General features: G+C 37.9%; 1 protein-coding gene across 2 annotated transcripts in view; it reads left to right on the forward strand.

Annotated features, from left to right (window-relative positions):
- The window catches only part of METTL25 (methyltransferase like 25), a 107013-nt gene that overhangs the window by 45906 nt on the left and 46975 nt on the right, over positions 1 to 14132 (forward strand). For both annotated transcript variants that reach the window (XM_056116371.1, XM_056116378.1), the window contains one exon: positions 11870 to 11964. In XM_056116371.1, the coding sequence (XP_055972346.1) occupies positions 11870 to 11964 (95 nt within the window). The remainder of the gene's footprint in view (positions 1 to 11869; positions 11965 to 14132) is intronic.

Here is a 14132-nt window from a genome sequence, read left to right on the forward strand (position 1 = left end):
TTTTTTTTTTTTTTAGTTTTACCAATGTTTAACAGGGAGCAGAAAGATAGTAAACCAGGTAGGGTGCTTGTCCTGCATGCAGCCAACTGGGTTTGATCCCCAGAACCCCATAAGTACCCAAAGCCCCACCAGGAATGGTCTCTGAGCACAGAGCAAAAAGTAAGCCCTGAAAACTGCTGGTGTAGCACAAAAGCAAAGGATAAAACTGTTTAATAATAGCTTGAAATTTTTATCAGAAATGCAAAAAGACAAAACTTGTCATAATGTAAAGTTGGGCACACTAGCTTTTGAAGAATGGATGGAGGCAAAAGGCACTGTTATAAAATCCAAAACAAAAAGTTTTTATTCTTTTTCTTGGGGTCATATTCATTAGTGCTTGAGGATTTTGCTAGACTCCATGGTCATTGCTCCATGAACTGATCCCCGCAGTGCTTGTGGCGCTTTGTAGTGTCAGGGATTGAACCCTACCATGGCCTTCTGCATACAGAGCATCTGCTCTTCCATTGAGCTATCTTTCTGACCCAAGGGAAGAAAGTCTTATTGGTAAGTTTGAGTGTAAATTTTAATGTATTCAGTGTAAAACTATGGACTTGTAAATGAAATTATAATCAAAATTGGTTATTATTGTATTTACAAACAGGGATTCCTAAAAAGATAAAAACTGGAATTAGATTGTATTAATTCAGTCATTTTTATTCCAAGTACCAGGTAATATTAATCAGGTAGGAAAGTAACTGTTGCCTGGTATTTCAGAGTTAGACATAGCGAATTTAGTTAGTGGACTGGAGCGATAGTACAGCAGGTAAGGTGTTTGCCTTGCATGCTACCAACCTGGGTTTGATTCCTCCGTCCCTCTTGGAGAGCCCAGCAAGCTACCAAGAGTATCCTGCCCACATGGCAGAGCCTCGCAAGTTACCTGTCATATATCATTCAATATTCCAAAAACAGTAACAACAATGGAGATGTTACTGATTCCTACTCGAGCAAATTGATGAACAACGGGAGGACAGTGCTGCAGACAGACAGTGGTACAGTGAATTTAAGCACTGTTTTAAACCCTGACTGGTATTATTTTTATTTGATAGTCACAAGTGTTACATAGTTTTTCTCTGTGCAGATGAGGAAATGAATATATAAGATAAACTAACTTTTCCAAGAAACCAAAACAGAAAAAAAAAATAAGAAGGGTAGAAGGTTAATATTTATAGTAAGAGGGACTAGGAATGTAGCTCAGTGATGGAGCACCTGCCCTACATGTGGGTGGTAGAAATAAAGAGTATGATTGGATTTGAAGAATATGTAGGAGGTGGATAAACAAGGATTTCTAAAACCAGCTGTGAATGAAGAAGAATCCAAGAACGGTTTTTTTGTTATTGTTTCATTTTTTTAACTCTTATAAATGCCGAGTGTTTTTACCGATCATTGAAATGTGAAACTTTATGATAACGTATTTTGTATCATTTGGTTATTTGAATTTTGGTTATATTCATTTTAGTTACCAAAGATGTGCCCATTTGGAGATGATGGTTAAGTTATTGGTGATAAAGGAAAAAAAAAAACTTGATCTTACAGAAGAGGTTGAACATAAAATTAGGAATTGGTGATAGTTGAATAATGTCTCCCCAAAAGTCACATTTACCCAGAACCTCAGAATTTCGTCTTATTTGGAAATATGGTTTTACAGATATAGATAAGATGAGGATGAGGATTAGATGAACAAAATTAGGATAAACTCAATGTATATGAATTGTCTTAATAAGACAGGACATAAGAATAGTGGGAAGACAGTCATGCATAGGCAAGATCATAAACTGGAATGATGTATCCACAATCCAAGGAGTGTGCCAAAGTTTGCCAGTATTCACAAGAAAATAGGATGAGGCAAGAATAGATTTTTCCTTGAACCTTCAGAGAGACCCTAGCCTACCCCCAGTGGTTTTTAACTTTTGTATATGTAAGAACCGGCTCTGGTCCATGAACTGATGAAAACCACTATCAGTTGGGCAATAATAACTTTTGCTAACCAGTGGAAAATTTCTGCAGAGTAGTACCAGTCCTTGAACCAGCAATTAAAAAGCCACTGCTTACCCAACACTTTGATTTCTAATTTCTAGCTCCTAGAAATGTAAAAGGCAAATTGTGTGGCTTAAAGTCATCTAGTGTAGTAATTTGTTACAGTAGTTCTAGGAAACTAATATAGGAATTGTCAGTAACTAAGGTATAATTAAGATCTCTTAGAATATGGGGAGAAAAAAAGAGTACGGATAGAACAAGGACAAGGACTACAGACTGACTCACATTGACATTGACTTGCCACTGATTAGTATTGAGTAGTTCAGACAATCTTTTTTAAAAATTTTTTTAAATTAAATCACCACTAGATAAACATTTACGAAGTTGTCTGTGATTGGGTTTTAGTCATACAATGTTCCATCACCTGTCCCTTCACCAATACGTTTACCAACCTTTTGCTCACTTTGTACTCTAGAAAAATAATGTGGCCAGGCTCTGCTGTACAGGTGGGATACTATTGGTAGCTTGCCAGTCTCTCCAAGAGGGATAGAAGAATCGAGCCCAGGTCGGCCGCATGCAAGGCAAACACCCTACCCGCTGTGCTATTGCTATGACCAGTAAATATATTCGGTTACTATACAACTTATTTAGCAGCCTACTGTATGTTGTCACTTCATTTAATTGTTCATTAACTGAACGCATTTGAGTCTGAGCCTTTGTTCAAAGGACAAGGGGTATGCAGAAGGAGAGAACTAAGTCTTGGAACATTATTAGACAGAAAATGACAAGCTGTGAAGGAGATATGAAAAGCATTAGTCCACAAATCAGAGAAGGCTATCATGGAAGCATGGTGAAATGTTGTTAAGAAAGTAGTACCAAGAGATCCTGGAAATCTTAAGTGAGTAGGAAAAACAGCCAATTTTTTTCTAACATATTCCAGTGGTAAGGGAAACAAGTGAAAGTTGATGTTATTCTTAATATAGTAGTAGTCAAGAAGACAAAAAAGGTGGGAGGGAGGAAGATACTTAGTATGTTGATATTAATAGTTAGCCTGTCAAAATGAAGATTAAAAATAAAAGGTGTAAGTAAGCAGATTATGTCTGAGAATTTATGGATTGAAGGAGGGAGTAGTAGAAGTGATTCTGAAGTTCAAAGTGCATATTATTTTATATTAAAATCCATTGTTTATTAACTCAGGAAAAAAACAGTGATATCTCTACATCTTAGAGATTTATCTTCCTAGAGTCAACAAAGGGTAAGAAATAGGATAAAAGGAAAAAAATTAGAGCATCATCTACTCCAAAATTAGCAATTAAAAATAACATAAAATTGATCTTAAGGGAAAGCAGAATGATTTACTATAAGGATGAATAATGCCAATGTGACTACATAGAATATGAGTATCTGAGCACAGTTACTAAGGAAACTGATACCTAACAATAGAATGGTGAGCTGTGACATTGATTTAGGACATAGAAGGGAGCCTTATTTTTCACTGCCATTAGAAAGAAGCTGATGAAATAGATTCCAAAGATAACATTGAACCTACTTAAAAAAGGCTTAGTTTAACTTTGACCTGCCTATGTATCACTTGTTTCCACTTACTCTGATAGAAAATGAGCAAAACTCTAAGTCTGACCTATTCCAAAGGAAGCTCTATTGCAGATTCAGAGAATTTCAAGGTGATTATTCCACCTTTGAGTACTCAAAGAAATATAGTTCTAATGTGGTTTCTCACAGCTGTGACCCAAAGCTGGCAGATCCTCTAAACTGTCCTAGAAGTCAATTTCCAGGGATGCTACCTAGGGACATGGGAGCTCATGCATCAATACTCAGGCTGCTTTCATTCTGTTGCTGCTACTCTTGGCAAGGCCGAAAAGGAACTTTTTTTTTTTTTGCATCTTTTTTTTTTTAATCAGTGAAACACCATGAGGTACAGTTGTAGACTTACAAACTTTTGTGCTTGGGTGTCAGTTATACAATGATGGAGTACCCATCACTCCACCAGTGCCCATTCTCCCTCACCAATGATCCAAGTAGCACTCCCACCCCCACACCCCATCCCTCCCGCCCCACCCCACCTCTGTGGCAGGGCATTCCCTTTTGCTCACTCTTTCCTTTAGTGTGTTGTAGTTTGCAATAGAGGTATTGAGTGGCCACCGTGTTCAGTCTGTAGTCTACTTTCAGTACGCATCTCGCATCCTGAACAAGTCCTCCAAACATACTTTACTTGGTGTTCCCTTCTCTATCTGAGCTGCCTTTTCCCCCAGCTTCTGAGGCCAGCTTCCAAGCCCTGGAGCAGACCTCCTGGTACTTATCTCAGTAATTCTTGGGTGTTCAACTCCCATTCTGTTACTTTATATTCCCCAGATGAGTGCAGTCTTTCTATGCCTGTCTCTCTCTTTCTGGCTAATTTCACTTAGCATGATACTTTCCATGTAGAACCACTTGTATGTAAATGTCATCACTTCATCTTTTCTAACAGCTGTGTAGTGTTCCATTGCGTAGATGTACCAAAGTTTCTTTAACAAGTCATCTGTTCTCGGGCACTCGGGTTTTTTCCAAATTTTGGCTATTGTGAACAGTGCAGCAGTGAACATAGAAGTGCAGATGTCATTTCGACTGTACTTTTTTGTCTCTCCTGGATATATTCCCAGGAGTGGTATTGCTGGGTCCTGTTCACAATTGTGCCCCAGAAAATCAAGTACCTGGGAATCAGCTTAACTAAGGAAGTAAGAGACCTGTACAAAAAAAACTACAAAACGCTACTTCAGGGAATAAAAGAGGACACGAGAAAATAGAAAGATATCCTCTGCTCTTGGATCAGGACAATTAACGTTGTCAAAATGGCAATACTCCCCAAAGCATTATACAAATTTAATGCGATCCCTATAACGATACCCATGACATTCTTCAAAAAAGTGGATCAAATACTCCTGAAATTCATATGGAACAATAAGCCCCCACGAATAGCTAAAGAAAAAGAAAATGGGAGGAATCAACCTCCCTAACTTCAGACTCTACTACAAAGCAGTAACAATTAAAACAGCATGGTACTGGAACAAAGACAAAGCTGCAGATCAAGGGAAAAGGACTGAATATACTGACATCTCCCCCCAAACATATGATCATCTAATCTTTGATAAGGGAGCAAGAAATGTGAAGTGGAGCAAGGAAAGCCTCTTTAACAAATTGTGCTGGCAAAACTGGACAGCTACATGCAAAAAAAATGGGTTCAGATCTCTACCTAATACCGTGTACAAAAGTAAGATCAAAATGGATTAAAGACTTCAACATCAGACTGGAATCATAAGGTACATTGAAGACAAGGTTGGCAAAACCCTCCATGACATTGAAGCTAACGGAATCTTCAAAGATGACATGCCACTGGCCAAGCAAGTGAAAACAGAGATAGACAAATGGGACCATCTTAAACTAAGAAGCTTCTGCACCTGAAAAGGAACTTTTTTAATGCACAGGCTTCTAGGCTTCCATTGTGGTGTCAAACAATAACTTTGAATTCTTTGAAAGACTGAGTTTCCTCTTTCCTTATCTCCTTTATCAGAATAAGTTACAAAATGTGCTTAAAATTTGGCACAATTTTTCTAAACTTCATTTCTCCAATGATGTTCCTTTGTATCCAATGTGTGACCAATAATTCCCATCTTGGCTTCATTGGATCAACTGAAATTAAGTATTTTTTAATGTTTAATTTAAAAATTTTATTTTCATAAGGTTGTTCACATTTATTGATTACATTCAATATTTCAGCACCAATTCCACCACCATTACACCTTCCCACACCATTATTTCGAATTTTCCCACCACCATTCAAGGTTGCCTGCCACAGGAAGATGCTAGAAACTTTACTTTCTATTGCTTATTATGAATATCATGAGAGGTCGTGCAGCCGCCCGCTTCTGAGGCTGCATGCTTCTGGAATTCGAAAATTGTAGAAGATTGTGGTGCAGAGACATCTCTGTAGGGAGCTAATCCATTTTGAGATTCATTTGTAAGTCTCTGGATCAAGGCCCTTAATGTGCTGAGATGGTGCCCGGAAACAGTCTGTGGGCACAACAGCTAGCACCCCAAGCAGATGGGGAGACAGGAAGGGACAGCCTGATGTCGGATAACGTTAATTTGCCCTTCCTCCCTGGCCGCAGGGAGCTTGGGTTTATTGATTGCTCCCCCAACCTGTCAATTACCTTTGCCTCCTGATCAGACTCTGCTGACTTGTAAATATTGTTTTTCTCTTCTCTTTAATATCCTTTGCATGGTTAGTTACTTCAGAGCAATTACTTTTTGTACAGACATAGGAAGACAGTTAAAAAGATAAGTTTGAAACTTGGGAGTTAATTGACTCCAAATAATATTACCTCCTAGACATCTGCTCTTTTGACTTAAGCCTCAATTTCCCTTACTTCTTAGGTCCCCAAAAGCAGGGTCCCGAGAGGGACTGGATGAACCCAGGACAAGGGACGAGCTATCCTCACATCAAAATGGGCCTGGCCAAAGTAGCCCAATGCTTAACTGTAAGTTAAGAGCATGGTCATAGACAAATTCTGTCATGAGCCAAAAAGTAATAACTAGATTCAGACCCCGCTAGGGTTAGGAATGATTAATCTGTCCTGAGCACTGTAGACTGAGTCTGTGGCTAGATGTCCCCAGGAGAGTCATCCTAGAAGCCTAATTATGTCTATTACTGTGTCCATATGGAATGACAAATATTAGTAAGTCGAATTAAGATGTTAATTAAGTTACGGGTCTAAGGAGAGGAGAAACACACCTAAAGTGCTGTTTTGCCCTCGTGGGCTGCAGGTGCTCAAGAAGGCTTGAAAAACATATTGATCGCTCTTCCTGAGGGCTGGTGTGATTTGGGAGGCATGGTTAGAGAAGAGGTGGTAAAAGTGGTGGCTGAAGAGAGTAGGGGGATAGAGTAAAAGGAAGTAGAGAGGTGGAGAAAGGCAGAGCGGGAGCTGTGGGCAGAGCAAGAGACAGAGTTAGTGAGCGAGAGTTGGAGAGAGCATTGTGGAGTGAGTGAGATGGTTGAGAGAGCTGAGAGAGACAGTTGCGAGCAGAGAGTTGTGGAGTGTTGAGGTGTTTACGCTGCTTGGCGTCTTCAGCCCCTGCTTCTGTGTACATGAGTTTTTCTTCTGGAAGTTTGTGGCCTGGGGGGGGGGGGGTTCATTTGGAGTGGGCGGAGAGGGAACACCCGCTCTTATCTGAGGTACCCGGTGGAATAGGCTCAGCATGGGGTCCAAAGAGATCTCCATCGAGCTGCTGACTTCCAGGATTCACTCACTTTTAAGTATTTTTTGTACTCTACCAACAACTTTTCTTTATCAGTTTGTATTCCCAGAACTCTATACTCTCCTGAAAAGTTTCTGTAACACAGCTTCAGCACTAACCCCAGAAAACTCACGACTAACCAATCACCTTGGAATCCTGTTCTGATAAGCCACCACCAGAAACCCAGACCTCAAAACTCATTTTGGATTTCTGGGCTCTTTTCAAAATGCTTCTTTATATGTTCTTTGTTCTGCATAATGCTCTATCTCTCTCAATTTTAAAATTTAAGAATTCATAGTCACTTCTAAAATTATATTTGCAGCGTGTTCTCTTAAAGTTTCTTTATAGTCTTATCAAAATGTAATTCTTTCTTAAAAAAAGCATACTTCCCTATGCCTCAAGCTATATATATATTTGTCTCACGTTCTATTTCTACACATATTTGCCTCATCACTGCTATTTCTAGATGATAGATCATTTAATAGTATCTGAGAGTTCACTCAGACTCTAAGTGGCTTAGAGTCACATACTTTTAAAAAAAATTATCTTTCACAGTTTATGGGGATCAAAAATTGGAAGTAACTTGGTTGTGAGTTTCCTGTATTAGATGGCTTTGTACCTGAAAAATAATGTAGCAGTTGCATGGTATATAGTTTCCTGAGATACTATTCCCCTTTCCAAGTAATTTTAAATAGTATAATTTTTTTTTCAGAGTTTTCTTTAGATTATTAGTTGGGGAGGCTCTTTCTTCCTATTTTCTGGCAAGTAGACATGTCTTTTTAACCTGACAGGGTAAGATTAAGTGCAGCAGAGATGGTGCACTAATTGTACCTTTCCTTATCAATTCATTGTTTGTGTAAGTGAATTATTTCACATATTTTGAAGTAAATTGACTATTATCTCATTTTCTAGTATTACGAATTTGTGTCATATTTGGTTTCATTGTTAGGAATTGGGAAGTCACCAAGTATTAAATTATAAAGATATTGTAGGATTATAGTTTTTGAAGATTGACTGTTGGATTAAAAAGCACAATTCATTCTTTTTTCAATTAAATATTTCTCTATTATTCTTGTACTATACTTCCTCATTTTAGTTTCTTCCCAATGTCACATACTCAAGGAATTCTGTATTAATTAGTACTGAACTATTGTCTAGTGAGGTTCGCATACTTCATGGATGTTACTCAGACAGCCTCAATGCTTTGACAATATATTGATTCTGTCTTCTCATTCCAATAGGGTGGAAAAGTTTTGCAAGAATGCTATGCTATTAAAAGTTTGGGAAACACTAAATTGAAATATAAATTTATCTAAAAATTAGGTTCAGACAGAAAGTATCAGCAATTTAAAAAAAAACGTGAATTATTTCTGTTTCAATTGTGAGTAGACAGTTAACACTAAGCATGTTACCTTAACTACAACAATAAAAGAGAAATTGAGATAGATAGAGTTGGTATATGAAGTCTGTACTCAAAAATATTTCAAAAATTCAGAATCCTCTGCTCCTGCGTTCTGCTACTCTTCGTATATGACTCTAAATCTTATTTCCACCATGGCCATATTCCAAACAAGGGGAATGTAGTGTGGGCTTAAAGAACACGTCCCCTTCCCTTTACTATGTGTATACCCCATTTCTTCCTAAATCCAGTTGTCCAAAACAGTGTTGTTGCTATCTGAGTAGCTGCACCAGAAATTGTAGTCTTTAATCTAAACATATTTGTACCCTGCATGTAATAGTGAGTGTTGTCTCACTATAAGAAAAAGGAAAGATTGCAGGAGAGAGAGACAAGGATGAACTCTTCTATTGGTTTGCACTTTTTTTAATCACTTGAATAAAATAGTACAACTCACTTCTCTCTAGCTTCTTACCTTCATAATCAGATTATGGCATCTCTCTTTTTAGAAGTAAGAAAAACTTAAATGACTTTAAAAAACCTTTTCACTTAGTAATAGTTATATCTCAGTTCAGTTGTCATCTTCAGTAAAACTGAACCACTGTTTAAAGTTATCTCAGAAACATAGGAATCAGTCCAAGGTCTCTAAGATCTAAACACAGTTTAAGGACTCTGTGAAACCTTATGCAGAGTAGGTGAAATTATGTATATCATATGGTGATTGAGCATGGCCTCTCAAGTCAGAAGAACTGAATTTAAATTTCTTCTTTGCCATGTCCTAGATTTGCATCTTAAGCAGTATACTCTGCTCCCTTTGTTTGGTTTTCTATCTGAAACATGGAGGTAATCCTGTAATAACATATCTTCCTTATAGAATCACTGTGGGGACTAAAGCTAGATTCTGCTTTAAAAAAATAGTATATAATATTAAATGCCAAATCAATACTGATATTTTTATTATTTTAATTTGGGGTGAAGGTACTTATTTTCCATCTGTATATCTGTCTTTTATAAATATTGATAAGGAATTTTCTTGATTTCAGATTTTTACATCAATTTTACTTTACTTCTTAATAACTTTTAGATGCATATTTTGATAAATATAAACTATTTTTCAGGCTTTAAAACATATAAAAACCTATATGATTAATAATTTTATATAAGAGATTTCAGTATCAGTGATGGCAAAATGAAAGCCTATAGGAGACTGGGACAGAGATACATGAGGCAAAGCAGTTTTCTTTGTTGTTACTTGACTCATAAATTCTGTTGAACTGAACTGGCCTACAGTTGAAATGTTACTATCTCTAGTATAATGAACAAGTAGAGCCTGTACTGCTGCTCTTTTTATAAGATGTTAGCATGATGACTGGGAGGAAAAGTATTTCAAAATTGTTAGGAATTAATTAATATTGTTCTAAACTATCGCCCGATCTGCCTATTGTCTGTCATCTACAAGCTGTTCACTTGAGTCATCCTGAATAGGATTGGCAGAACACTAGATGAAGGACAACCATGCGAGCAAGCAGGGTTCCGCAAAGGATTCAGCACCATCGACCATATCCACACGGTAACGAAGCTCATTGAGGTTTCTCGGGAGTTCAAGATGCCGCTCTGCTTAACGTTCATTGATTTAAAGAAGGCCTTTGATTCTGTTGAGATGGAAGCGGTCATTGAAGCCCTAGCCAATCAGGGCATTCAAGCCCAATACATCAGGATCCTCCGTGAGCTGTATTGCGGATTCACTACCAGGATCTCACCATTCTACAAAGAAGTGATCGTTGATGTCAAGAGAGGGGTGCGGCAGGGTGATACCATTTCACCGAAACTCTTCAGTGCCACCCTCGAGAACATCATGCGACGACTGGAATGGGAAGGAATGGGAGTGAAGATAGATGGTCGGCAACTACACCACCTCCGCTTTGCTGATGACATTGTTTTAATAACACCAAACATCAGCCAAGCGGCACAAATGCTGGCCGACTTTGACCGTGAGTGTGGAAAGGTAGGACTACAGCTGAATCTTACGAAGACAATGTTTATGAGAAACAGCCTTGTTCCTGATGCCCCATTCGCTCTCAATGGAACGACCATCTCCGAATGCAACAGCTATGTGTACCTAGGTCGAGAGGTCAACATGACAAATGACCTGGCACCCGAGCTGCGCAGGAGGAAGAGAGCGGCTTGGAACGCCTTCAAGAACGTCGAAGAAATAGCTAAGAGGACGAAGAACCTCTGGCTCCGGGCACATCTCTTTGATTCCACTGTTCTTCCTGCATTAACATATGCCTCAGAGACCTGGGCCCTATGCAAACAAGATGAGAACGCCATTCAGGTCTCCCAAAGAAGAATAGAAAGAGCTATGCTTGGAATATCACGTTTCACTCAAATGAGAGAACGAATCCGGAGTTCTGACATCCGTCGACGATCAAGGATCAGGGACGCTGTCTCATTTGCCAAGGTGTCGAAAATCAGATGGGCTGGTCACGTAATGAGATTTAAAGACGACCGTTGGACTAGAGCTGTTACTGATTGGATTCCACGGGATGTCAAGAGACCGCGTGGCCGCCCACCTACCAGATGGTCAGACTTCTTTGTCAAGATCATGAACGATCGGTTTGAGGCCCTCCATGTTCCCGGAGCGAAGAGATGCCATTGAGCTACACTAGCACGCGACAGGGACAAATGGAGACGTTACTGGCGCCCGCTCGAGCAAATCGACGACTAACGGGAAGTTAAGTGATTAAGTGAAGTGATTAAGTTCTAAAATAAATTGAAAATGATATATTTACTAAATATTATTTTCAGAAAATTAGTCAGCAGCAAATTTTACATTTTATTGTTTCTTATCTGTTAAGGTTGCACTGAGCATGAAAATTATTTCCATTTTAAAATACTTTCCTGAATCTTAGAGGAATTATTTTGGCAAACTGATTGGTATCAGACTTAGAGTTTAAACACAAAACAGCTGTTGTTGAGAAAATGCTATTTTCATAACATTAATATGGTTTCAGTTAACAGTTTGGAATGAACTGTTAAACATTACCACTTCCATACATAACTACTGTTTGATTATCTCAATGACTAATTTGTTTTTTTCAATATATTATTTACTGTATCTCAAAGAGGAAGAATTTTATTGAAGCAACCCATGTTTTTCCTCATTTGCAGACTGTATCCAAGAAAAGTGGGGATTTCCAATGTGCCACTACTTAAAAGAAGAGAAATGGTGCTGTGGTCGTAATGCCAGAATGTCAGCATGTTTGGTATGATTATATTTTATTCTGGACTAAGAACTTTATCCAAATATTGCAGCATAATATTTTTGGCTAGTTCCATGTATTAAATGCCAAGTTTTCCAGAGAATTATCATTAATGATTTTGTGTATTTTATATCATCAGAAAAAAATGACTTGTCTTCCAATAATTATCCACTCAGCATGCAATTTGATAAGACTATAGAATTGTGCTTTAGAAAAGAATCATAACTGCTAAATTTTAGATATAATTGCATTAATTATTAGGTTATACCAACTACCAGGTATTAAATATAGAACTAATTCAGTGCTTTGTCCACAGCTTTGTTGTGTTTTTTTTTTATATTTGTAGCACATCACTAGGTCTAACTAATTTTTTTTAATTTACTTATTTATTGATTGATTTTGAGGTACATTTATAGACTTACAAATTTTTGTGCTTGGGTTTCAGTTACACAATGATCAGGTACCCATCCCTCCACTAATTTTATATGAAATGGGGAAAATTTTATTAAGCTGCTTGAAATACAAACTAATTGTTCAGTTCAATGAGATATTTATTTTGCCTGATTTATCTAAGGTCCTTAGACTGAGAATACTTTAGCCCATGCCCTTCTTTGTCATCAGAGATTTAAGATATGTGTGGACCAATACCCCCACTGAAAGTAAATGCAGAAGTCTTGTCAAGATCTTAGTGAACCAAATTCATTAATGCATTAAATAGATAGTATCATTTAATGATACCATCATTATCATTGTATGGAACTCACTAAGGATGCAAAGCTTTTATTCCAAGAATCCACATAAACAAATCAATTCATGTAACTTACCATCTCAATAAAAGAATTGATGAAAACAATATTTGATCATGTTATCAGATTCAGAGAAAGGTTTTGACAGTATTTAACTTTTGTTTATGATAAACACTCGCTAAAAAGTACGAAGTACATATGAACTTCAATGACGCATTTATAACAAACACAGTTAATATATTCAGTGATTTTACAAAAAGTGAAAATGATCAGGCACAAGAGAAACATGTCCATTCTCACCATTATTATTAAACATAGTTCACTATAATTTACCATAGGTATCATATATGTAACTTTTATTTATGATAAACACTTGCTAAAAAGTATGAAGTACATATCAACTTAATGAGGCGTATATAACAAACACAGTTAATATCATATTCAGTGATTTAAAAAAAAGTGTGAATGATCAGGAACAAGAGAAACATGCCCATTCTCACCATTAATATTGAACATGGTTCACTATAATTTACCGTAGGTATCACATTCCTAGATATTAAATTATGAATCTATTATAACCAGATTTTGCCATGCAGGCAAGCTACCTGTGACATATTCATATGCCAAACACAGTAACAAAATGCCTCACAATGGAGACGTTACTGGGCCCGCTCGAGCAAATCGATGAACAACGGGAGGACAGTGCTGCAGTGCTATTATAACCAAATAATAGATACTTTTTTGGAGCGATAGCACAGCTATTGAGCATTTGCAATGCATGTGGCCAACTCAGCCAACCCGGGTTCGATTCCTCCACCCCTCTCAGAGAGCTTGGTAAACTACCAAGAGTATCTCGCCCAGACGGCAAAGCCTGGCAAGCTCCCCAGGATGTATTCGATATGCCAAACACAGTAACAACAAGTCTCACAATGGAGATGTTACTGGGCCCGCTTGAGCAAATCGATGAACAATGGGAGGACAGTGCTACAGACAGTGCAGTGCTATAACCAAAAATAGTGTGGTACTAGAATAAAAGTAGACATACTGGAAGTAGGCTTGGTATAGAAACTCAAGTCACGGGGATATGGTGCCACCAGCAGGTTAACCTGTACCCACAGAGCTAGTGTATCAGCAGCCTAATGGTACCTTCAGACTTTTTGATACACCCAAAATTGCTGCTGTGCCTTTGGCCGGACCCCAGTTTACCAAGAAATTAAATGGCAAAACGTTAGGTATGTGGGAGCCACACCCACAAACGACCTCCAGCTCAGCTATACAAGTTCATTTATTGGCCTTATTTCAGAGACCATAAATCTTGAAAGAGATAAAAAAAAAAGCCACAGTTAGGACTAGCAGAATGTGCTGCAGGTGAGCAGGCATGCCCTGCAGGGCATATGCCAATAGTTCATTTCTCTGGAAAAAATG

This window comes from Sorex fumeus, unplaced genomic scaffold (genome assembly GCF_029834395.1).
Source record: "Sorex fumeus unplaced genomic scaffold, SorFum_2.1 ptg000003l, whole genome shotgun sequence".
NCBI classification, from domain to species: Eukaryota; Metazoa; Chordata; class Mammalia; order Eulipotyphla; family Soricidae; genus Sorex; species Sorex fumeus.